We start from the raw sequence: 27,048 nt of genomic DNA on the forward strand, positions 1-27,048 counted from the left end.
CTTCCTCACCAAAAGAAAAAAAAAAGTTAATTTAAAACCACTTTACTTCTCAGCAGAAACCTCACAGTCTAGAATAGAGTGGCAGGATATATTCAAAATGCTGAAAGGAAAAAACCTACAGCCACAAATACTCTACCTGGCAAGGTTATCATTCAAAATGGAAGGAGAGATAAAAAGTGACCAAGACAAGCAAACATTAAAGGAGTTTGTCACCAAGAAACCAGTACTATAAGAAATGCTAAAGGGACTTATTTAAGGGGAAAAGAGAAGACCACAAATAGGAAAAATTATCTATTTCCATGATAAGACTGTAATGGATAAAAATGCACAAAAAAGAGGTTAGATACGATATCAAAAACGTAAAATGTGAGAGGAGGGGAGTTAAAGAGTAGAGCTTTCAGACAGAGGTCAAACTAAAGAGACCATCAACTTAAAATACATTGCTATATATGTAGAATACTGTATATGAACCCCACAGTAATCAAAAACCAGAAACCTACAATAAATACACAAAAAACAAAAAGAAAGAAACCCAAACATAATACTAAAGAAAGCCAATAAACCACAAGGGAAGAGAGCAAGAGAAGAAAGGAACAGAGAAGAACTACTAAAACACCGAGAAAAAAAGTTAAAAAATGGCAATAAGTACATACTTTTCAATAGCTACTTTAAACATCAATGGACTAAATCCTCCAGTTAAAAGGCATAGGGTGGCTGATTGGATAAAAAAACAAGACCCATATATATGCTGCATACAAGACACACACTTCAGAGCTAAAGACACTCACAAACTGAAAGTGAAGGGATGGAAAAAGACACTACATGCAAATGGCAATGAAAAGAAAGCTGGGGTATCAATACTCATATGACACAAAATAGACTTTAAAACAAAAACTGTAAAAAGAGACAAAGAAGGGCACTACATAACGATCAAGGGAACAATCCAAGAGGATATAATTCTTCTAAATACCTATGCACCCAATGTAGGAGCACCTAAATATATAAAGCAATTATTAACAGACATAAAAAGAGAAATAGACAGTAACACAATAATAGTAGGGGACTTTAACACTGCACTTACACCAATGAAATAGATCATCTAAACAGAAGATCTATAAGGAAACACTGGCCTTAAATGACATACTAGAACATATGGACCTAGTAGATATATACAGAACATTCCATCCAAAAACCAAAGAATACACATTGTTTTCAAATGCACATGGAATAGTCTCCAGGATTGATCACATATTAGGCTACAAAACAAGTTTCCATAAATTTAAGAAGATTAAAATAATACCAAGCATCTTTTCTGACCACAACGGTATGAAACTAGAAATCAACTATAGAAAGAAAATCAGAAAAGCCACAAATACGTGGAGATTAAACAAAATGCTACTAAACAACGATTGGGTCAACGAAGAAATCAAAAAATACTTGGAGACAAATGAAAAGGAAAATACGACATGCCAGAATTTATGGGATACAGCAAAAGCAGTTCTAAGAGGGAAGTTTATAGCAATACAGGCCTATCTCAACAAACAAGAAAAATCTCAAATAAACAATCTAACAATGCACCTAAAGGAACTGGAAAAAGAAGAACAAAGCCCCAAATCAGTAGAAGGGAAATAATAAAAATCAGAGCAGAAATAAATGAAATAGAGACTAAAAAAACAATAGAAAAAATTAATAAAACCAAGAGCTGCTTCTTTGAAAAGATAAAAAAAATTGACAAACTTTTAGCTAGACTCACCAAGAAAAAAAGAGAGAAGGCTCAAATAAGTAAAATCAGAAATGAAAGAGGAGAAATTACAACAGACACCTCAGAAATACAAAAGATTATAAGAGAATACTATGAAAAACTATAAGCCAACAAATTGGAGAATCTGGAAGAAATGGATAAATTCTTAGACTCATACAACCTTCCAAAACTGGATCAAGAAGAAATAGAGAATTTGAATAGACCAACCACCAGTAAGAAGATCAAAACAGAAATCAAAAACCTCCCCAAAAACAAAAGTCCAGGACCAGATGGCTTCCCTGGTGAATTCTACGAAACATTCAAAGAAGACTTAATATCTATCCTTCTCGGGCTGGCCCCGTGGCTTAGCGGTTGGGTGCGCGCACTCCGCTGCTGGTGGCCCGGGTTCGGATCCCGCGCGCGCACCGACGCACCACTTCTCCGGCTATGCTGAGGCTGCGTCCCACATGCAGCAACTAGAAGGATGTGCAACTATGACATGCAACTCTCTACTGGGGCTTTGGGGGAAAAATAAATAAATAAAATTATTTAAAAAAATATATATATCTATCCTTCTCAAACTCTTCCAAAAAATTGAGGAGGGGGTGAAGCTCCCTAACTCATTCTACGAAGCCGACATTACCCTGATACCAAAACCAGGCAAGAACAACACAAAAAAAGACAATTACAGGCCAAGATCACTGATGAACATTGATGCAAAAATCCTCAACAAAATACTAGCAAATCGCATACAACAATACATTAAAAAGATTATACACTATGATCAGGTGGGATTTATTCCAGGGATGCAGGGATGGTTCAACATTCACAAATCAATCAACATGATACACCACATTAATAAAATGAAGAATGAAAATCACATGATCATCTCAATAGATGCAGAGAAAGCATGTGACAAGATACAGCATCCACTTCTGATAAAAACTCTGAATAAAATGGGTGTAGACGGGAAGTACCTCAACATAATAAACGCCATATATGACAAACCCCCAAAACTGAAAGCTATTTCTCTAAGAACAGGAACCAGACAAGGATGCCCACTGTCACTACTCCTATTTAACGTAGTACTCGAAGTCCTAGCCAGAGCAATCAGGCAAGAAAAAGAAATAAAAGGGATCCAAATTGGAAAGGAAGAAGTGAAACTGTCACTATTTGCAGATGACATGATTTTATATACTCTAAAGAATCCACCAAAAAACTTTTAGAAGTAATAAACGAATACGGTAAAGTTACAGGATACAAAATCAACATACAAAAATCACTTGCATTTCTATACACTAACAACGAAGTAGCAGAAAGAGAAATTAAGAATACAATCCCATTTACAATGCAACAAAAAGAATAAAATATCTAGGAATAAACTTAACCAAAGAGGTGAAAGATCTGTACACTGAAAACTATAAAACACTGCTGAAAGAAATTGAAGACACAAAGAAATGGGAAAATATTCCATGCTCTTGGATTGGAAGAATTAACATAGTTAAGATGTCCATACTTGCTAAAGCCATCTATAGATTCAATGCAATCCCTATCAAAGTTCCAACAACATTTTTCACAGAAATAGAACAAAGAATCCTAAAATTTATATGGAACAACAAAAGACCCCAAATAGCTAAAGGAATCCTGAGAAAAAAGAACAAATCTGGAGGTATCACACTCCCTGATCTCAAAATATACTACAAAGCTATGGTAACCAAAACAGCATGGTACTGGCACAAGAACAGACACACAGAATAATGGAATAGAATCGAAAGCCCAGAAATAAACCCACACATCTATGGACAGCTAATCTTTGACAAACGAGCCAAGAACATACAATGGAGAAAGGAAAGTCTCTTCAACAAATGGTGTTGGGAAAACTGGACCACCACATGCCAAAAAATGAAAGTAGACCATTATCTTACACCATACACAAAAATTAACTCAAAATGGATTAAAGACTTGAATGTAAGACCTGAAACCATGAAACTTCTAGAAGAAAACATAGGCAGTATGCTCTGTGACATGGGTCTTAGCAACATATTTTCAAGCATCATGTCTTACTGGGCAAGAGAAACAACAGAAAAAATAAACAAAGGGGACTACATCAAACTAAAAAGCTTCTGCAGAGCAAAGGAAACCATCAACAAAATGAAAAGACAACCTAACAATTGGGAGATATCTGCAAACCATACATCTGATAAGGGCTTAATCTCCAAAATATATAAAGAATTCATGCATCTCAACAACAAAACTAACAACCCAATTAAAAAATGGGCAAAAGACCTGAACAGACATATCTCCAAAGAAGATCTACAGATGACCAACAGGCACACAAAAAGATGTTCAACATAATTAGCTATCAGGGAAATGCAAATCAAAACTACAATGAGATATCACCTCACGCCGGTCAGAATGGCTATAATTAACAAAACAGGAAACAAGCGTTGGAGAGGATGTGGAGAGAAGGGAACTCTCATACACTGCTGGTGGGAGGGCAAACTGGTGCAGCCACTATGGAAAACAGTATGGATATTCCCCCCAAAATTAAGCAAAATTAAGGATAGAACTACCTTACAATCCAGCTATTCCACTGCTGGGTATTTATCCAAAGAACGTGAAAACACCAATGAGTAAAGAAACATGCACCCCTGTGTTCATTGCAGTGTTATTCACAGTAGCCAAGACTTGGAAGCAACCTAAGTGTCCATCAAGGGACGAATGGATAAAGAAGATGTGGTACCTATACACAATGGAATACTACTCAGCCATAAGAAACGATGAAATCTAGCCATTTGTGACAACATGGACGGACAATGAGGGTATTATGCAAAGTGAAATAAGTCAGAGGGAGAAGGTCAAATACGGTATGATCTCACTCATTAAGTAGTAGATAATAACAACAACAAACACATAGAGACAGAGATTGGATTGGTGGTTACCAGAGGGGAAGGGGGAAGGGAGGAGGGTGAAAAGGATAATTAGGCACATGTGTGTGGTGATGGATTGTAATTAACATTTTAGTGGTGAACATGAGAACATGATGTAATCCACACAGAAATAGAAGTATAATGATGTACTCCTGAAATTTATACGTTATAAACCAATGCTACCGCAATAAACAAAAATAACTAAATAAATAAATTAAAAAACACTTTAGAGACTTTCATTACCAATATGGCTAGGTTACCTCCTGCTAAAAACAACCGAAAATCCTAAAAAGATATAACATCATTTTAGAAGCAATGATGAGTCTTAAGAAATTTTAAAGGATTTAAATCATAGTATGTTCTTCAACCATAGTAAATTAAACTATAAATCAATAACAAAAAAAAAAATTTGGAAAATTCCCAAATGTTTGAAAATTTAGCAACATACTTCTAAATATCCCAGGTGCCAAAGACTAAATTACAACAGAATTTAGAAAACAATTTGAACTGAACAGCAATGAAAATACAATATATCAAATTATGTGGATTCCAGCCAAAGCAAGGCTTAAAGGGAATTTTAGAAAGAAATATACAGCTTCAAATATGCATTTAAAAAGAAGGGTTTAAAATCAATGATTTAAGCTTCCATCTCATGATGCTAGAAACAAAAAAACAGAAAATTAACCCCCAAAAAATAAGGTACTAGAAAAAAAAGTAAGCATAGAAAGGAAATAATAAAGAGTGGAAATAAAATAGAAAGACATGTAATAGAGAAAAATCAAAGCCAAAAGTTGGTTCTTTGTAAATCAAGTTGATAACTTCTAGCAAGACTGACTTGTGAAAAACAAAAACATAAGGTACCAATATTAGAAATGAAAAAGGTACATCACTACAGGTCCTAAAGACATTAAAAGGATGATAATATATTATGAACAACTTTATGACAATGAAGTTGATAACTCAAATAAAATGAACAAATTCCTTGAAAAGCACAACATACCAAAACTGACACATGAAGAAATAAAAATAATTCTATATCATTTAAAGAATGAATCTATAATTTAAAATCTTCCCTTAAAGAAAGTCCAGACCCAGACGACTTCACTGCTAAATTTTTCCAAGAATTTATAGTTGAAATAATACCAATCTTACACAAATTCCTCTAGAGAATAGAGAAAGGGAAAATATGTCCTCACTTACTTTATGAGGCCAGAATAACAAGAATACCAATACCTGACAAAAACATTCCAAAGAAGAAAAATTACAGGCCTAAATAAAATATTAGCAAATCAAATCTAATGATACAAAGGATAAAATATCATGATCAAGTGTCCCCACAAGGTTGGTTTAATAAAGAAAAAAATTAATGTAATTTACAACCTTAAACAGAGTAAAGGAGAAAGACATAAAATCAACTCAATAGGAGCAACAAAAACAACTGGAAGGCTTCAAAAACTTACTCAAGATAAAAATCTGCCAGCAAACTAGAAACACAACTTCACTAATTTGATAAAGAATATCCATAGAAAACCCTTCAGTTAACATCATACTTAATGCTAAAATATTGAAACTTTCCCGTTAATGAGATAAGGATGCCCACTGTTACCACTTCTTTCAACACTGTACTAGAAGTCCTAGCCAATGCAATAAGGCAAGACAGGCAATTAAAAGGTATAAAGATTGGAGAGAAAAAAATTAAACTGTCATTATTAGCAGGCGGCAAGATTGTGCATGCAGAATCTATAATTAGAATTAACCTAATTATCAAAGTCTATAATTAGCATTTAAGTGAATTTAGAAAGAATACAAGGTTAAATACATTGAATACAAGTCAAAATAAAAGTAGTAAGGAGATCACCAGCAATTAAGAAATTATTAGGCCAGAGACTAAATGAAGATAGAAATCCAGAGGGGTGAGCAGAGCCCTGAGACTGATTTTACGGCATCTGAAAACTTAAGGCCATGATGCTCTGAAAGCAACTTAAGCATCTGGTGGCTAGGACGTCACAGGGCATCTGGAATAGGAAAAAATGCCCAGAATCTGCCCCAAGTGGGTAGTCTTCTATAAGACTCAGAGAAGAACCACAGAAGGCTACAACTTCAGTTTAAAAGTCAATAGAAATATACCACTTCCCCTCACACCACTTTTTCCTCACCCAGGGGCCTACAAGAAAAATTAGCTCATTCAAATCTTGACACTGAGCGGAAGGGAGGGAAAAAAGAAAAGCTGCTAAGAATATAGTCCAGTTTATACATTTTTTTTCCTTTTAGTTAACAATTTTTGTGGCCTATTTAAGAAATCTTTGCCAACCCCAGTATGAAGATATTTTGTCTTTTAAAACCTATAAGGTGCTATCTTTTGCATTTAAAATGTATAGTTCAACTGATTTTTGGGTATAAGATCAGGTCAAGATTCATTTTATTCTATATTAATTTCCAAGTGACCCACAGCCATTTGTTGAAAAGACCACCCTTTCCTCCACTGTACAGAAGAGTCACCTTGTCATAAGTCTGGTGACCGTGTATGTGTGTGGAACTGTTTCTGAACTCCAGTCTGTTCCAGTAATCTATTTATTTTTCCTTAGAGCAATATCCCACTGTTTTACTTACCATAGCTTTATAATAAGCTACAGTCATGTAAAATCCTCTATCTTTACGGGTTTTTTTCAATATTGTCTTGGCTCTTAGTCCCTTATTCTTCCAAATAAATTTTACTATCAGCTTGTCAATTTTGACACATACATAAAACCAGCTGAGATTTTTGACTAGGATTATACTGAATCTATCAATTTGAAGACAATTATCTTTACAATAATGAGTCTTTCAATACATAAACATGATATACTCCTTCATTTATTTAGATCTTTAATTTCTCTCAATCAGTTTTTAATGTGCAAGTCATATATCTTTCAAACTTATATCTATGTATTTGACATTTTCTGATGCTACTCAAATAGATCTTAAGATACCATAAATAATTAAGTGTGGGGAATTAAAAAAAAGAACAAAGAGACATGGAGAAGAGAACATAACAGTCTAACATCTGTGGAGTCCCAGAAAGAAAAATAACAGAAAATGAGGCAGAAGCAACATCCAATGAGATAAATGGATGAGAATTTTCTAGAACTAATAAAAGACATTAACCCACACATTCAAGCTGAACAAATATAAACAAATCCATCCTAAATATATCCTAGTAAAACTATAAAAAACAATTAAAAAATAAAGATCTTAGAAGCAGCAATAAGGACATTACTTTCAAAGGAGCAATAGTTACACTAGCAGGTGACATCTTATTGGCAATACCAATGGATACCATTTTCAACTTTGGGGAGAAAAGCTGCCAGTACAAAATTGTATACCCATCAAAAATATATCCATAAAATGTGAGCTAAATAGACATTTCCAGACTAACAAAATCTGAGATTTTGTAACCAGGGGACCTCCCTAATAATGGAAAATCTAAATGACATACTTCAAAAAGAAAATGATCTTAGATGGAAGGTCTGAGATGCACAAAGAAATGTTGGGCACAGAAAGTGGTAAACGTGAGTAAATTCAAACAAACACTGACCACAGAAACTATATAAAACAGCAAAAATATCTTGAAAGCTTTGAAAAGACATTTTTTAAAAAATGAACACAAAAATAATAGCTTAAATTGATAAGAAGGAGTAAAGTCTTCTAAGGTCCTCATATTATTCAGAAAGAAGATACAGCTGGGCCGGCCCCATGGCTTAGCAGTTAAGCGCACGTGCTCCGCTACTGGCAGCCCGGGTTTGGATCCTGGGCGCGCACCAACACGCCGCTTCTCTGGCCATGCTGAGGCCATGTCCCACAAACAGCAACTAGAAGGATATGCAACTATGACATACAACTATCTACTGCGGCTTTGGGGAAAAAAAAAAGGAGGAGGATTGGCAATAGATGTTAGCTCAGAGCCAGTCTTCCTCAGCAAAAAGAGGAGGATTAGCGTGGATGTTAGCTCAGGGCTGATCTTCCTCACAAAAAACATAAATAAAATAAAAAATAAAAAAAAGAAGATAGAGCTATTAGTTAACTTTAGTCTTGGATAAGTATGCATGTTGAAATGATCAGTGTAATTATTAAAAGATTAGAAACAGAGTGAATAACCTCCAAACTTGTAGAGTTAGGGATGAGGGAGAAAAAGGAATAAAAAAATAGCAAATCAATCCAAAGGAGGGCTATGAAGAAGACAAAAAGAAACACAGAAATGGGCACAACAAATAAGCACAAAGTAAATGGTAGGCATAGATTTAAATACATCAGTAATTAACATCAATTATAAATGAAATTAACTGATTCAATTAAAAAGCATAGGTAGACTAGATTAAAAATATTTTTAAAAATAAATTTCAAAGAACCAGAAATCACAAAGACCATATTATCTGAATTCATGCAATTAACCTAGAAATCACACTAAGAAAAAAGAAAAAAAAAAAAGACTAAGTAAAAAAAACCCCTCTATGTTAAGAAGTTAAAAAACAAACTCCATCAAAACATCATCAGAGACAGAGGTCATCTTCATCAAAGAGAAGCTGCAAGAGTTTCAGCAGAGATGGCCAGATACACAGAACAGAGGGGACACTCTGATGCCCGGCTGCTTCAGCGACCTTTTCTTCTGATAGAAATCATTCTGTTCCAAGTACTGACTTGTTATTTCTGCACTCATGTGATAACTGCGGGCCTCAACAAATTCAACAAACATTCTGTCACAAGTATATTCTTGGGTTTTTCTTCTTCCTCCTCTTCTATTTCTCTAGTCATCTCTTAGTTAAGAATACATTCACTGTACCAATCTACTACCAAAACACCACCAGAATTTCCTGAGGGGGATGGATTAGGATTTTACAGATTACTTTCAATTTGTCAAACGCCCCACCACTGGTATTTCTAGACACAAACATATATTTTTCTAGAAATGGGTCTGTCTTATTTGTTACCTTATGAACATGCTGAGCAAGGAGCTATTTCTAGTATAAACTTAATAACTATCACTTTTCAGCCTAGAACAATGTCATTTATAAAGAGAACACTACAGAACGAGTTTATGGGTAATGCTGAAACAAGAAAAACTTGAGAAGGAGGATACATGTTTTTATGACAATCACTTCATAGTTACTAAGGGACATAGAGAGGCCTTCAGAGAAAAACCACTTTTGTTCTCTCTCCAATTGATTTGATGCAATTCTAATTAGCACAAAGAACATAAATCTAGAATACTTCCAAAGATTTTAAACTGGGAGTTTCACGAGTTTATTACCTTTATATTTCAAAAGAAACATACTGTTACCACCACTCCACCTCCTGCAACTGATCCATCATCCTACTCCTACAATGTTCTCCCACAGGAAAACCTCTTGACTGGGAATGACCAGGTCCTGACCTGTTGCTAGTGTGGACATCTCCTTCTCCTTCCCCTTCTCCTTCTCCCTCAGAGCCATCTCCTTCCTGGTGTCCAGTGGTGGTGCTGATGGCACCAGTGCTTGAGCTGACACTTCCTGGTCCAGCCGGATGCCCCTCCGCTGTGGCATCGCCATAAGCACTGCTCCTGCCAGATACTAGAGGAAAATGGTTTAAAAAGCACAAATCAACTACCAAAGCATGATGGAATCCAACACATTCTGAAGTCAGTGATAGTTAGAAGATGAGTGATAGCTTCAGACATTTTTTCTTCTGTGTGAAGCTAACTAAGAATTGAATTCATGATTTTGGTCTCACAGCACTATGCTAAATGAATGACTCTCAGGGCAGCCATTCATCCTTCTAAAGAACATAAGATCCACTTACAAAAACAATCTTAATCTCAGCTGCTGATAAATTTCCATCTCATACTCCAGAGGAAACGTACACTGATTTGAGAATCCAGAAATTATCAGCTACTCTTAATCTCCTCCACAGAAAATTTTCATATCCAATTTTTAACCAGAGACTAATTTATAAGATCAAACCAAAATAGCTATAATGCTTCCTGATTCTAGAACCCCACCCTATTAGCTAGTATACTGTGAAGATGCCCTGCTACATTAACACATCAGATCATTAATAGGATTGCCCAAAGATCTTCCCTCAATAGAAGAAGCAACAACTACAGTGTGATGGATTTCAAGGTCGTACCATAATTGTTTTAGATTAATCATGATTTGGGATTATGCATGTCATTGTTTTCTTCTACTAACAGATAATTAAAAGCTGCCTGTAAAACATTTCAATATTAACCTCACTGAGCTTAAGCTATTATCACTGAACATCTGAAACTCCAGGGGTGAGGTCAAATGAATTCCACAGGCTTTCAACAAGTCCTCAAAATTTCCCTTTGCTGAAACCAATCCCAAGACCCAGGCAGGAATTCCTATTTTGTCCCCACCCTCTGCCCAAGGAAATCAGGACCCCTAGCCACATTACCACTGTGCTCGCCAGCCACTGAGTCCACTGCACTGCCCCCGCTCTCCGAGCCCACACTACCACCATGGTCAGCAGGAGAGGTCCGAAGGGTGGAACCATCAGTCGCTGCTGTGCTGCCCTCGTCGTCTGAGGCTGGAGCTGAGAGAGTAACGAGAGCTGTTACAGGTAAAAACCCCTCCTTGGGGCGAAAGCATCAAACCACATAGTGCAGAGGACACAATGCAGTCTATATGTCCTGTCATCAAAGAAGAAAGGGAAAGATTTGCTTTGCTGGTTAATCACTAACAGGAACAAACACTATAACAGGGTGCATTGCGAACAGTACTTAGACAGAAGTGAAAACCCAGTTCACTGGGCATTTCCTTCGCTGTAACGTTACAGTGCAAATAGAACAGTGCAGAGATTCAGTAAGAATCTGTGACAGGGGACTCAGTTTTCTAGCTAAAATGCTTCATGGTCACCATTGTGTAGGTGTTACCGACACCTGCTGAGATTGGAAACTAGCCATTACCAATCAAAGTATAGACTCTGAATTTTAATGATTTATTTCATAATCAGTGAATTTGTGTTTACGTTAGGAAATCACTTATCATGAGCTCTTGAATCAACCCTGTTTGGTTTTTTTTTTAATCAGGTGGTTCAGAGGGGAGCTCATTGGGAAATTTCGCACCTCCTAACCATCCTCATCAGATGCTAATAATAAAGCAAGGAAATTCCCCAGAGACAGCCACAGCATCCAGGATCAGGGCTGAGCTGAGACAGGAGGAAAATGCTGGATGAGATACATGGGGGAGGAAAGCCAAGACAGCTACAGAGCACAGTAGGAACACAACTGGCACAGCATGACAGCAACTTCCAAGCCTGAAATGACAGCAACTAAAGAGACTTAAGAAAAGCAACACGCCAAGGCAGCAGGTGAGAGGGGACAGCCAATTTTTCCCTTTTTTATCTATCCAGGGTAAAACTCCCAAAAGAAAACAAACAAACAAACAAAGAAACACAGGAAAGCATCAGTTTGAAAAACGCTAAATCAACCCTTAAATTGCTCAGGGGTTGGTTTTCCAGTGGATTGTTCAGGTGTGCCATCCTCCTCTATTTGGTCCAACTCTCTACTCAGGAAGTATTATTTTCTTATCAGATTAGGAAAGAGATTGAAAGCAAAGACAAAAACGAGGTCTGAAGACTTAATACGCATTTGCATTGTCCACAAAAACCCTACCTCCCAAGCTCACAGATCCCTGACCGTTAGCCACACTGACCTGAAGCATAACTCAGTTTCCTGCAGCTTCGCTTTTATTTGTGAACGAAGATAAAAAAGTTAAAGGGTATGAGTGATATTTCTTATCTCCCTTTTAATACTGTCTAAAATGTTAGAACTCTAGTGAAGAACCCTGAAAGCTGTAATCTAAGCCCTAAAGCTGATCAACCTGCAGGCCTTTTGGCCTCTTGGCCTTTCCTGGGGGAATTAGCTAAAGCCAGGCAGCATGCAAAGTGTAGGCAAGCAGAGCCATGAGCACCTTTGCCAAGCTGCATCACTATCCCTTCCATACCCATATTTCTAAAGCAAAGGCAGAAGCAGGAAGTCCAGAATGGCCTGTCAAAGCAGCTGCCCATTACACTCTCACAGCACTGGAAAGGAGGCCCAAGGGTCCTGGGGCCCTGAGCCGTGCTCCTTGCTGTGGACAGTTACCTGATGCTGTGGTGTCAGAGAGGGTTCCTGCGTCCAGAGAGGAAGAGCTGGGTGCCTGGCCGGACAGCCCCAGGCTCTGCAGGCCCAGGGCACTGCTGCTGCTGCCTGGGAAACAAGTGGAGAGTGAGCACAACATCCCCTCCAGATCCCATCCACAATGCTACTTTGGCCACCTGCTGCCCTCAGGAGTCTCAACTCACCAGCGTGTGACCCCCTCTGGCCTAGAGAAAGTTAATCAACAGCCAGTGCTGTCCACCCACCAAGTTTGGTTACAGAGATGGTGGATGGCTTCCCTCAGCTCAGGCAGGACACAGGCTGGAGGAATCTAACAGATTTAGGAGGAAATAATCCAAAAGACCAAACTAACAGAAACTATGAGATTGGCTCTGAGACTGAAAATCCCACCACAATCTCTCACTCTCCACCTGTATCTCTGAACAGCTCTCACCCAGATCAACCTCTCCCCAAATCTGGGGACACGCTAAGTCAGCTGGGTATCAGTAACCTCCAAACCGTCTTTCCTGTGCAAGGCCAACGGGCTGCCGTGTTCCTGGAATTGCCTTCTACCTTGTTGGTCCTGCTGCAGGCTCAGGGCAATGGCTAGTTCAACCATGGTCTCGTCGTCTGCATCAGGCGGGATGTCCAGCATGGGGGGGAAGCCCTCTGCACCTGCCAGCAGGGCCTCCAGGGGAGAGGGGTTGCCATTGTTGACATTTTCAGCTGTCTCCAGGACCATCGACTCAGACTGCAGAGAGAAAGCTCTGTCAGTGTCCCATGGTAAATGGTAGCTTTTGGAAGTCCACTGAAGAAGAGCTAGAGGAGAGTTCTGAGGTTCCTCCTCCCTCTCCTACTGCCAGAGACTCACCACCATCTCAAAATCTCCATGGTCCACCTCACTCTGTTCCTGGCTTTCCTGACGGATGTGACCACCATTCGGGATCCCTGATGACTGCATTTTCTCATCTGCGTCATCATCGTCATCATCATCCTTGTCTCCTGAGTCAAAGAAACCCCAGTCACCCGAAGGTGCTTGCTCTTTCCTCCCTCAGCATGTGGTATAAGTCAACGTAGCAAACAAAAACCCAAGACAAGCTACCAGCTAGCCCCCTGTGCTTAAGACGTGAACTCCAGGTGCTATGCCTGGCCTTATTCTCTTGTTTCCTGGACCTGGCCGGACCTGGGAAGATGGGGTTGGCAGGGACAGCTTGCGCCCCTTAGGAAAAGATTTTTCCAGCTGATAAAGGGGAAAAAAAAAAACAACCTTGGATTCCAAAGGGATTTCCATAAAGCAGAGAAATCTAATACCAGTATGCCCCACGAGCTCTCACCAGCCCTCAGGAGACTTTGGGCAAGACAGGGAAATAATATAATCGAGATGTTTATCAATTATCTGTCATGGCAGCTTGGAGTGTTATTTTACTATTTTCTTCCCAAAACAACTGGGTCAGTGAGGTTTTTCACACTATATAATCATTAGGAGAAGAACCAGAATTGAAAGGTAAAACCATCGAATGGAAGCTGAGTTCATCACCACAGGCCCCGCCAAAGCCAGCTCCTGTGCGAAGAGACAGTCTTTCTTTCAACAAGGCAGAAGTCCAGGTCAGACTGCTAACTGTCAAAAGAGGATGGAGACCTCGCCTTCCACTCGATGGGCTGTGAAAGCATGTGAATGTGGCCTTAACTGGAAACAGACTATCTGCACTCGAGCTCCTCACCAGAGAAAAGATGCACACACTGTTGCCTAGCTCATCAAAAGCTTAGATAAGATAAATGATATTCAAGGAAGACTGTCTGAAGGTCACGAAGCTGCATACATTCCTCTAGACCTATGCTGTACCATACAGTAGTCACTAGCCACACTTAAAATGTGGCTAGTCCAAATGCAGAGGTGAAGTGTGTGCATACTACATGCTAGATTTTTAAAACAGAACAAAAAAATTTTTTTAAAGAATGCAAAGTAGTTCACTAATAATTTTTTATATTGACTACGTGTTGAAATATTTTTGATATACTGGATTAAATTAGTATTTCACATATTTCTTTTTACTCTTAATAATGTGACTAATAAAAAATTTTAAATTATGTATGTGACTTTTTTCATTGGAAATTTACTTCTGAGCCAAACCAAGTAACCAGAGAGTTACATAATATAATAACTTTGTAGAATTGTATATAACTTTGTAGAATTGCTTTTACTAAGATGTTAAATGTTATGCCCTTGACTTGTGTCCAAGTGTATCACAAGGGAAATCTCTTGTGAAATTTGCTGTCACTTACTGTCGGTAAGCTCATTGTGGATACTACCCCTTAGGCAACAAGAGAGACCTTAATAAAGAGCTTTTATGCCAGGAAAAGTATATTTTCCCTGAAAAATGACTTGTCTTTAGTCACTGTGATTTTTGTTGACTGTTCTCATTTTATTTTTGCTATGGCTCTTAGGAAGCTTTCAGCCAAATGTAAGATCTTCACTTAACAACTGCGCAGGACCTTGTGATGTGGATTTTTTGTATCCTTGGCTTGGTTTTACTATTGCACCTTTATTTTCCCATGGCCTTGATTTTCTTTATTTTCATTCCACTTACTGTATGCATCTTTATATGCCACCTGAAATTCTTTATGAGATAAGGTGGGGTAAAATAAGAAATATGTAAACAAGTCTCCAGGACCTTAGTCAACATGAGCAGCACACCCTAATGCTACACCTCCCTCCTCCCCGTCCCCACCACACGCACAGAGCCTAAACCCAGACTTCACATTACCCATTGGAGTGTTGCTTCGAGGGGAGGAGGGCAATGTCACATGTCTCCGCTTGTTCCTGGGCCTTAGGACTCGAATTAGAGCTTGTTTACAAGAGAAGCTCACAGCAGGATCCTGAGGTTGAAAAGGAAACTGTCATGCTTAGGTTTTATATTATTCATGAAACTGTCTATAAAGCACTTTCCTTTCTTGGTCAATCACTTACATCAATCTGGAAGATCTACCTACTCTCACCTGCAACCCTGCTGACCAAGTTCAACAATTAATCCCATTCCTGACCTGGCATACATAAGACCCATTCACTACATTCTTGTATCTCAGTTCCTGGTAATAGCCTGGCAGGTCATTTGCTCCTGAAGTCACTTTGGCTCTCTACAACTGGGTTTTGGCTTATAATCAGGCTCATCTTAGCTCTGTGCTAAAATAAGAACTTTTAACACTTAGTTTCTGTGACAGAGTCAATGAAAATAGATCTTGACGATGTTCACATACTGATTTAATTAATACTTACTTAGCACTAACTATGTAGCAACCACCAGTATGTTCCCTGGGGATTCAAGACTGAACAAGAAAGACAAAGTCCATCCCCTTTTCAAACCTTTCTTTTCCATGAAATGAGTAAGATCTTAAAGCCTTTATTGATATTCAAAACTCTTAATTCCCATTATCTTCAAGTTTATTTAATGAGTTAGTAAACTTATAAAAAAAAATTTCTCGACATTCCCAGACTGACAAGGGATACCTGGGGTTGTAATGATACGTACAGGACACAATAGCATCTGCATGTAGATCTTGGATGCTGTATTAATACAGTCCAGCTCACATGTACAGTAGCCATGGATAATGTCTACCAGAGCATTGACGGTAGCTTCAATATGAGTTAGGCCTAGAGGGGAAAAAAATATGGTGGAAAAAAATCCTAACTTCTTGAGAGCTTAAGACAAAAGTACAAATTCTTATCCCTGCATAAAGGTCATGCTAACCAAAAAAGTGACAAGCACACACAGAGCAAAATAAACAAACAAATAAAACACACCCACAGAATGTAGGCTGTCAGCATCATTTGTGATTTGTTTTATTAACAGTCTCCCAATCTCCCAAACTGTCCCCAACAGGCTTTCAAGATATCTTGCATCACAGAAAGGAGTAGTTGTCTACTCTTTATGGATATCAAGAGACAAGGCAGAGAAGTGTGAAGAGGTGAGCAGATTCTAATGTTCCCTAGTATCCCCAAACCTAGGTAACGATAAACATGACCTTGACGTGCCTTTCAGGTTTACTGTCCAAGCCACCTCCAAACACAAAGGAGCACCAGGGGTGGTTCTACTTTTCTAGATTGCTATTCAGATCCTCACTCTTCCACCTAAACTTTGGATAGTGTGTGAAGTTAGATACCAAAGGCAGTGGTAGCTTAAAAATAAAGTAATTCTCAAGGCTGATACTTAACTTTTACCTTTTGAATTGGCTTTGAATCAAGCTTTCAAAGATTTTTTTAAAACAAGTATAAACCCCACCAAGGACACACACACAAGTGTCTCTTTATGTGAAATATTCAACCCGACATGAAGAGACAGAAGAAAATCTCACTTCTCTGCCACACTGCTAAATTCCTGTATCAGGAACAATGCATTGATCTCAGAGACTTCTATTTCCTAACTATTAATCCTGGAAGAAATGGACGCTGAAGGCTAAAGGCTAGGGGTTTGATCTGTTCAGACAACCTATCAGGCTTCGCTATCTATTAAGATTCAAGCATCCCTTTTAACACGATACCTGGTAGGCAGGCGGGTGCCAAGAAGGCATTCTTGGGTTTGGATGCATGGAGTTTCCAGAAATGGTTCACCAGCTGTGTGATGAAACTACAGCACTCTCCTTCCAACTGCTTCTGAGGTTCTCTCCCCTCATCCACTCCTTCTAAGCAGGAGAAGAAAAATTATTAACGACGGTAAATCTGAGATGGAATTTAATTTGTTTTAAGGTTAACTCAGGTCAAGGAAGCTTGCCTGGGGAGGGAGTTTCAAGTGGGGCCCCAATCAATATGCCAACTATCCCTAGACTCCAGCAGGCACATCTAGGAAAAAAACAGTCTGGGAAAGGAATATCACAGAAAACGTATGTTAGAATTAAGTAGAAGGGGGAGCATTCAGGATCTTTATAGCAGATTTTAGAGATTTCAGGTCCAACTGTTCAACTTCTAAACACTAGGGGAACATCTGAGATTTTCTAGAATGATTCCTGGATTATAATACTAGAAGGAGGAACAGGATGATGACAGCATATGGGAGCATGTAAATAAAAGAATTATAGAGGCACCACTAAACCATATTTGACAAAGACAAAACAAGTTTGGTACCCAGCCAACATGAGGAGAGAGGAGGAAAACAGAATTGAGCACTGACAAAGGCCCCTACACATATTCATAAAATAATAGCAAAAGAACAGCATGAAAGCAAAAGATATGACCCCATTACTTTAAAGCAACCAGAGCCCAAGCTTAATCTGACCCTGAAGATCATATGAGGTAGTAACTTCAGAGACAGATTATATCTGATGTCCAGAGCACCAAACAAATACAAGAACAATCCAAGGGGCAAGCACTGGAAAGAGTATTTACTTAAAAAGGTACAATCCTAATGTCAAAAGCCCTACAAGGTATAAAAGACAAGAGAGTAAAATTCCTGTCTCAGAGCATGAAGTCAGTCAGAGGGCAGTGAGAAGAAAAAGAGGATGAGAGAGTGAGAAGGTATATCAAGCAGATTTCAGGACCACGGCCACACAGGCCAAGTTCACCTGTTTCCATCTGGGGCAGCTTTGACTCCGTAAAGTGGACAAGGTTGTTAGGGCGCATGATGGCAATAGAGCGAGCTGTGATCACCAGCCTCTGGAAGACCTCAGGGTCCAAATCCTTGCCTTCTTTGCTGGATGTGTTGAGACACTGCACAGCTTTGCTCAACAAGGCTTGATCCTATAACAAAAGGATCACAGAGGATGAACCAAAAGCAAGGGCTGGGTACTAAAGCAAAGAGAGGAGGAGAGCTGGCAGATCATCAAGATGACCACCTCCTCTCAAGAGAACAGCTTAATTACTGACTATCCGAAACAAATCTTCAAGGCAACCCAGTACAGGTAAACTCCTTAATACATAAAATATTAAAGGCACAGAAAAACCAGAAGCCACGAAATCAGTATCAAAGTATGAGAGAAAAACTAGAAACCACCAAATCCTCCAGAACTGCAACATCCAAGATCTGCTTCCTACAGTAGAAGAGTCACTTCTTTGCAAGTTCATGTCACCCAAAGGTCATGTTTCCACAATTGCCTCCTTGAGAGGTTCAGCAGGTTATACCTACACTTTTTAATTCTCTGGGTTGGGGGCACAAAAGCTAACCAAGTCATCTGGGCTGCTGGACTCTTCCTCATGGATCTGCACTGTCATCTTCTCCACCTACAGAAAGTGGCCTAACTTATTGCCTTTGGCCACTTACTTTTATAGGTGAGACTCTCTCTCACCAGATTTGCCCCTCGGTCCTCCAACAGCCATCCAACTATGTCCTCATAAGCAAGTACCCCTGACTTAGGGCTGTGCCACAGCTGACGGAGTGAAGACGTCAGCAGTTCTGATCTCAGGAGCGAGCCCCCTCCCCTCACTCTCTTCCACAGAAGCCACCCACACTCAAATGTCCTTCCCCTCTTTCTCAAACTTGCTGATCCTATTAGAGTGACAGAAAAAATAAATGCAAACCAGGGGCCCATTAGTCAGCTTGTCCTCAGATGTGAGTGAGCTCATTAATTTCTCAGGAGAAACCTGAGACTGTGGGTGGAATCTCAGTGCTGTCCTTTCCCCACCTGACCTCACCAGGCCCCTGCTTTACATATGAAAAGCCAACTGATTTGACTCCCTGTCAGCACCACAACTCCCACGTCTAGAAGGCATCCCAGAGAGGGAACGATTACCTTGTGGCTGTGATAGGCTGAGCGGCTGGTGTGCAGGCTGGCCAGAAGGCTCTTGGACTGCTGCTGGACACTGGCAGGTGCTGGCAGGGACAGCAGCAAAGTGGCCAGCTCCTGAGCTGCATTCTTGTTTCTCTCCTGATGCAGAAGACAGCAGGGTTATCACTAACCCTGCCAAAGCCATGCAGAACCAACTGTCTACACTCTGCCCACCCCCTTCCTCCCTTCTAAGCCACCAGGGATAGGTCACGCTCCATGGACTGCAAGGGCAAAACAAAAAATTTCAGAAATTATAATCCTCCCACAACACAGGAGCAGAAGTTGACTCCCGGCTCATGGCTCCCAGAACAGCGCTCCTTTACCAGCGCTCATCCGACTCTATGAAACACTCGTACTGTGGCTCCCCCAAAAGTAGGACATGAGGCCTTCAGCTGAAGACTTCTCTGGCGCTCCTTTGCAAATCAAGATTATGCTGTAAATGTTCTTTAGCTGTGAGACCTCAGGACCTCTCACGACTTCACTGACCTCCTGTCTCTTCAGAAAGCTCCCACGTACTTTGAAAAAGTAACTTGCCTTTTCAATGATTGGGCCAACAGCAAAGCAGCTTTCCAGGGCTTCTAAAGAACTTACAACCAGCCTAGAGAGACAGAAAAGCTGGCTTGAGTACAACAAGAACCTTTCTCTCCACCCTGTGCATTAGCCTGTGCAAACTACAGTCATGAGGACCTTGGGGACAGCTACTGAATGCCAAATACAAAATCAAAGCACAATAAGACCTGCCACAGGCACCATGCATATCGTTTCCTCGTGTTATGGGCCAGAAGAAACCTGGCTCCTGCTTGGAGATCAACCTGAGGCCATGTTCGTAATCCATAACTCAACGACAGGGCTTTTCTTCCTCAAAGAGGATGAACATGCTTCCTTCAGCTGCCTGTGGCAGGGACACTGAGATGGCTTCACAGCCTTGATGCAAAGGGACCCAAAGCTCAGTTGCCCACAGTTCCATAGGCACAGGGATACGCGACAGGCGAGGTGAAAGCCGTCTTATTACACTGGGGGGTTATATTTTACTTACACCTCCAAGAAAATGCACAAAGGCACTTCCTCTGAGTCCCTAAGTACGGGGAAGAGAACAAACTGTATTTTCAGGAGCATGCGAACTGCCAACATTCAAAGGGTACTACAAAGCACCCTTAGAAAACAGAGCAATTTTCTCTTAGGGAAGGAAGAGGAAACCCAACCGTTGAAGGGTACAAGTAACATGCCCCCCAGGGCTCACGCCTGTGAGTTTAATGTGGTATCGTAAAAAGACCAACATCCTGATGGCTGAAGCCCTGGACAGAGAGTGAAAAGTATCGAGAAGGCAGCTGGAAAGAAAAAGGTCGAGGGGGAGAGGAAGGCAACAAAGAGCAAGGGAAGAGGGACCTGAGGCCTAAAACCACGTTGGACAGAACAGGCTCTCCGGTGGCTCATCAGATGGGAGGACATTTCCATTGTCCCACCGCCCCCATCCCCTTCTCATCCACGGCAGAGAGGGGGCAGAGAGGAATGGGGTAAGGAAGAGAAAACTAAGAGAGTCTGAAGCAGCCAACATCAAGCGCACACACACAACCCTCTGCATACTCCACTTTTACACAGGATAGCTCTGCAGCCATGCAATGACCACAACAGAAAGAAGCAGGACTCTTCCACAGAAGCAGAATCAACGCAAAGCCACACCATTGGTTACACTGCTCTCTGACACACACTCACTCGTGCAGAGAAAAGAGAGAGGGCATACTAACCGGTCCAGCTTGGTTAAGGACTCAGTTTCAGAACTTGGGGGAGAAGCAAAGAAAAAAAAAAGGAAAAAAATGTGAAGCTCAGAGAAACCTGGAAACACATCCTAAGCAAACAATATGAGAATAAGGTAGGGGAAAAAAGAGAGAGAGAGAGAGAAAAGGGAAGGGGGAAGGCTGCGGGTGGGAGGCAGTGATTCCAAGCCAGGCTATTCTTATGACTTCAATGTAAGAAACGCAACATCTTACATCACGAGTTACTTCATCTACCATGGCAAACCAGCAGCTACCTAGCACAAAGCCAAGCGCAATGCTTAAGAAGGCCACTGGAGGGAGCCGCGGGAGGCTCTGAACTCTGCTACAAGATGCAGCAGACAGCCTCTTGCCAGCACTGTTGTTACCACATAAGTAGCTGCTGCAGAGAAAGATGAGAAGACGATGAAATCAGAATGAAAGGGAAGATTTTTCCCTATAATTTCAGCCAGACTGGATTCTAAGCTATAATATGGCTAAAGCATCTTCTAGTCAGCAGCCTCTGGCTACTCCAAAGGGTACCTAAATGTTAAGAGAAGGCACAGAAGCCCCCGGGCAGAGACTGGAGTCAGATGGCTCTGAGCTCGCTTTCAGGCTTTGTCAGCACACTAAGGAGACACCGAGTGTGGGGAGTTGTGTGAAAACTTGAAAATCACAGGCTAGACTTGGGACAGTTATTAGAGGCTGACTCTCTGAAGACACAGGTTCTGCAGGGAAAGTGAAAAATGGTGAGAACTGAAGCCAACCCCTGCCAGTGTTGGTACCTCTCCAGGACAGTTCCACTGGTGGTCGTAGGGGCAGCTGAGTCACTGTCTCCAGTGCCATTGCTCTGGTTCAGGTTTGAAGGACAGATGTTGCTGACGGAGGCAGAAGGGAATTCTTCTGGGGGCTCATCAGGCCAGCCAAACTGCTCCTTAGTCTTGCCATAAATTTTTACAGCATCGATCATAGTGACACCTGCTGGATCCACTGAGGCCCCGACTGCAATAAGCAAGAGAAACCTTTAGGATGCACATTCTCTAAATGGCTAACACCACCACTTCCAAAGCAAAGACCTGACTAGTTTGGGCAAAGTAGCAAATCACATCGATTTTACAGTCAGAGGAACTTTATCTCCTGAGACTTTAGCAGCACTTTAATCACATATAGATGCTGCGTACATGTAGAAACAGTTCCATCGACCAAAAGCCTAGGAAGTCCCCTACTCAGAAGAGTCCCTAAACATCACTGCAGGAATCTTCTTGTGCTACCTCCGGCCCCCTCACCCGCAGGGATCTCTAAGCACTCCCTTTGTTCAAAGCACAGACCATAGTCATTCATACTAACAGCAACTATTTCTAGGAGAAGGAGTATCAGACAGGGGGCCAGTGAATGGTAGAGAAAGATGCCAGCCGTACGGAAGGCTCAAGGATTTGTACTGAGGGTTTAAAGTTTTCAGTGGCATGGCAAGACAAGGCACTGCTAAACACCTCTCAGTGACGTGTGACCTGAGCCCCTCATCTGTGCTTTAAGAAAGGCTTGAGATTTCACATGCTCATCTTGGTGCCTCTCTGCCTAAACACACAGGCAGCCCCACTAGCAAGGCTGACACAACCCTACAGAAGTGAGCACTGAAGCAGAGGTTTACCCTAACTTTACCCCTCCCATTCTCCAGTGTATCCCTTTCCTGTCATCTTGCCTCCTTTACATCTCAAATGAAGCTCAGAGCGGCATGATGGCAAAGAACACAGAAATATCGGTCGAGTAGAGGGTTCCAGAATACTGGAGAGCCACAGAGAAGGGGTCCCCAAGTCAGCAGTCCTAATGAGGACACAGTCAGTGCCAGGGGCCAGTGACTCACTGAAGAGGTTCAGTTTCTTGTCAGCCTGCAGCGCTTCTTCTCTGGTGAAGGGGAAGTCAAACCAGCGTGAGCGACTCAGGTTAAGCTGCATGGTTCTGCCAAAGATCTCAATATAAGATGGGGCCCGTTCAATTGCCTGGGTCCCGATCTGGATCCGCATGCCTGTCATCACCATAGTGCTGTTGTTGTTAGTAATCTCAATGGTGAAACCACCGGGCTGTAGGGAGCAAAGGCACACGTCAGAAAATGATTACAAGCTCTTCCCTGCACACCTATAACCCTTCCTCGGACAGCGACTCAGTGTGGGATCCTAGACAAGACCTTTATCCTGTCAACTCCCCCGTAATGTCTTCCTTACTTCCAAGGATGGGAATAGAGGCAGGGGGTAGACTCTCCTCAATTTCAGGCTTCTTTCTCCCCAGTATTAACCACCTCCTGCTGCCCTCTGCACAGTAACCCTGCTGGTAACGTTAGAAGTCTTTCTGCATAAAAGTGAAAATATTCATCTATTCCAGGGACCACTTAACTAGAATCAGGGTTAGTGACTATGAGTACGTACTTTATACTTATATTCTGAAAGGAGATGTGTTCTTGAACCACACTGTGTATGAGTTCTTCTACCCAGGGACTGAACCCAGCCCAGTCCTCACCTTGGTGTTGGCCACGTACATGCCAGTGGAATTCAGCCGGTGCTTTATCTGTTGTGCATTGTAGACCTGCAGGAGGTCATTACCACCAAACTCCACATCTGTCAGCTGCTGGTTGTGTTCAAAGAAGTCAATAGGGAAGGTCACTTGGCTAGAGGTGCGGGTTGCTGTGGAGAGCAGCACCAGATTGCCAGAAAGCATGGGTAAGTATAGTCTCTACCACCTCTGTCCCCACCCCACAGGTGAAGACCCCTCCCAGACTGAGCCCACACTCACACACACACTAATCTTTCTAGGCAAACTCTGGATTATAATCTTTGCATCATACTGATGCCTACAGGCGGTTAGCTGTCCAACAGCCATTATCCCTAATCACAACAAGACCTAGCAGGCCAAAGAATTCTGATGTTGGTGTGGGGTATAGTTAATAACAATAGGCTCTCTCATAGCTTCGAATAAGGTCTAAGAGATAATTCTTTACTGGGCACTGCTGACCTGAACTGGAGAGCCAACGGATGCTTGCCATTTGTACTACATGTCTCTAAAAGTCGCAAAGAACATTGGTGCCCTGAGGAACACTGACTCTGCTTTTCGGAAATTAGCTAGCACATATGTCTACCTTTACAAAACGTGAAAACAGGATAGTCACCATTTCCTCAAGGATATTTACAACAGTCTATTTTGAGGCATCATCTAGAAGACTGCTGATTCCCTTCCCCCAGTCTTTGCAGGAGGAGCCTTACTGATGGTAGCTGTTTTGCGCTTTCGAACAGGCTTCATTATGCTGATGACACTGCTGGGCTGCAGGGACGGCTGAAGCCAGTAGGAGGTGTTCTCCACATTGGCCATGTAAATGCGCAGGCTGCCATCCTCACACAGCAAGATCATCGTTGTCCGCTGCTGCTCGTTGCAGGCTGTATGCCTAATGGCGACCATGTCTTGTATCTAGGAGGAGGGGACGAGGGAGAGTGTTAGTTCCCATACCTGTAGATCACTACAGAAAAAAAGAGGCAGAGAAGCAACTGGTTTCATGGTCAGTTGCGGGGCACAGAAAGGTGGCAGAGAAAGGCGTCTAGAAGAAAATGGATCAAAATTCTTTTATAGGCCTCCACTGAAAGAGCTAGGAAAGCGACGTAAGGTACAAACGCAAAGCTAGACCAGGCTCACAGTCTATGCAGGTGGCGGGAGAATCTGGCACTGACCTTTGCTTTAGCAGGAAGAGTCTTAATCTCTTGGATAAGAAAAGTGTCTGGTTTCACCATAACTACCAGTGGCACACCGGTAGTTTGCTGGACACAACACACCAAGCCCGGGTGGTTCATCACCTCAGACCACTGGCAAAGGGCAGGAGATGTCTTACTGCCACCATTGGAACTGCAGACAACAACAATTGCCACAGTTAGAGTGTCAAGCACCACCTACTAGTGCTTTTCTTGACCTAAAGGCTATCCTCACTAAATACTCGACTCCCAGAGCAATGTATCTGCCCAGGAACTCAAATTATCCACGAGTCTCAGTTTCATTCCGAGCTATGTATGTACTCTCATATACCCCAATGTGCACCCTCAGCAGGAGTCCTGGTTTAGGATCTCCACTGCTAGCTTCCACTGTCTGAGGGAATAGGTGGCCCTATGTGTTTAGAGGTTGTTAACTGCATAGGACCATGGAGCTGCTGAAGGCTGACGACCCAGTGTCCTATTAAGAATCTCCAAGCACATCAAGTTATATGTGAATGCTATCCACTTTATTGAATCCCAAACCAGATAATTCACAAAACAGAGGCCAGAGAGAAAGTGCTATAATGGCTCTTCAATGGCAGAGAAGAAAGATGGGAAGAAACTATAAACCTCTTCTTCCTCCTCTCTAAATAAAACACTCACTACACCTCACACACACCTCTATTATCTAGAAACCTGATGGAAGCCTCTACCTTCTCCAACCCCAACCATGCCCCCACTACTGACACCGTGTTCTATTTACTGATGCATCCCCCCAAGAAGGGGAACTTAAAGGGCATTTTGGCAGCATGAGCGTCTCGGAGAAACTTACTCCTCCAACTTCTCAAAACTCAGTAATCACAGTAAAATCAGGTTTGCTGCCTTGACTATACCTTCTCCTTCTGAGTGACACTGGTCCCCCAAACTACCTCTTACAGCTTGAGGTCTCCATGGTGGGAGACAAACCATGCAAACAGCCCAACAGAGCAACATTTGATTTTAAAGATACCTAACAGGGAAGGGAGAGGATGACTGGAGAAAAGCCAGTTTTGCCAGATTCATAACAGATGCCAGCACTTGGGAGTGGGGTGAAGAGCTCCTGTTGAAGTGGGCACTGTGGAAGTAGCACAAGAAGTGCTCATTCTCACCTTTTGATGTTGATGGAGAAGAGCTGCAACACCTCCAGAGTCGTCCTGCTGATGGTGGCTGCAAATGATCTGCCTTGACAATAGCTGAAGAACAGCATCTGCAGCACGTGGGAGTAGTAGACGGAGACCCCTCCACCTGCCACCTGGCTGTTACTGTCCTGTCAGGACAAAGACACATTTGCATTAGCTTCTCATGTTGCCTTGGTACCAGCTTCCTGTTTGCTGGTTACTAGTTTTCAATCAAGATTTTGGGCTCTCAGACTCAAAGCATGAGATCCCTGTGGGTAAATCTTTAAAATACCAAGAGAATAAAGGAACCTCAAATTGAAATCAGTTTAGTCCTAAAGGACAAGACTTTTTGCTATTAGGTAAAAAGTTAGAAGAAAAAAGAACAAGAACAACAACAGAAGAGCTGCTGAGTGAATTAAACCTGGAATAGAAGGGACGGCAACACGAGCTCTAACCTTCAGGTCGTCGTGGTTGATTTCCAGGACGTTAGTGACATAGAAGGGCCCCTGCTGGGCACTACTGGCCTCTTCCATGAGCTGCGTATAGATGTACCCAGCCGAAGACATTATAACAATGATGTTCTTTCCCTCTTCGTTGAACAGGAAGGTAACATCTCTTATCTTTGAGCTCGGCAGGAGAAAGTAGAAAGTTGGACTCAAGGCATCAATGGACAGGTCATAAATCTGTAGGACGGAAGGAAAAAAGATGAAATAAGAGACCTATTCCAGTCTCACCCCTAAATTATCCTGGTGAATCCGAAGAGCTGCAATTGGTGAGTAATGGGCATTCATCTCCATTCAACAGGCACCTCTAAGTTTCCGGCTCTGAGCACATAAAGATGAATAAACTACCTTTTTACTCTCCCTCGAAGGTTAAGCAGG

The 27,048-nt window shown here is 41.5% G+C and overlaps 1 protein-coding gene across 8 annotated transcripts in view; it reads right to left on the reverse strand.

Moving 5' to 3' along the window:
* Positions 1-27,048, reverse strand: part of UBR4 (ubiquitin protein ligase E3 component n-recognin 4) — a 134,229-nt gene that overhangs the window by 57,879 nt on the left and 49,302 nt on the right. Inside the window, exons 43-61 of one of the 8 annotated variants that reach the window (XM_058553050.1) lie at positions 26,623-26,850; positions 26,159-26,316; positions 24,996-25,167; positions 24,537-24,738; positions 23,797-23,960; positions 23,147-23,363; positions 22,071-22,287; positions 20,069-20,132; positions 19,499-19,633; positions 18,335-18,509; positions 17,548-17,631; positions 17,318-17,455; positions 16,309-16,430; positions 15,547-15,658; positions 13,653-13,783; positions 13,355-13,532; positions 12,788-12,892; positions 11,098-11,253; positions 10,079-10,253 (exon numbers count right to left, since the gene is read on the reverse strand). In XM_058553050.1, coding sequence (XP_058409033.1) covers positions 10,079-10,253; positions 11,098-11,253; positions 12,788-12,892; positions 13,355-13,532; positions 13,653-13,783; positions 15,547-15,658; positions 16,309-16,430; positions 17,318-17,455; positions 17,548-17,631; positions 18,335-18,509; positions 19,499-19,633; positions 20,069-20,132; positions 22,071-22,287; positions 23,147-23,363; positions 23,797-23,960; positions 24,537-24,738; positions 24,996-25,167; positions 26,159-26,316; positions 26,623-26,850 — 2,933 coding nt within the window. Of the gene's footprint in view, positions 1-10,078; positions 10,254-11,097; positions 11,254-12,787; positions 12,893-13,354; positions 13,533-13,652; positions 13,784-15,546; positions 15,659-16,308; positions 16,431-17,317; positions 17,459-17,547; positions 17,632-18,334; positions 18,510-19,498; positions 19,634-20,068; positions 20,133-22,070; positions 22,288-23,146; positions 23,364-23,796; positions 23,961-24,536; positions 24,739-24,995; positions 25,168-26,158; positions 26,317-26,622; positions 26,851-27,048 lie in introns of all 8 variants that reach the window. The other 7 variants (XM_058553052.1, XM_058553054.1, XM_058553053.1 and 4 more) reach the window with 7 other exon arrangements.

The sequence above is a fragment of the Diceros bicornis genome, chromosome 13 (genome assembly GCF_020826845.1).
Source record: "Diceros bicornis minor isolate mBicDic1 chromosome 13, mDicBic1.mat.cur, whole genome shotgun sequence".
Lineage (NCBI taxonomy): Eukaryota > Metazoa > Chordata > Mammalia > Perissodactyla > Rhinocerotidae > Diceros > Diceros bicornis.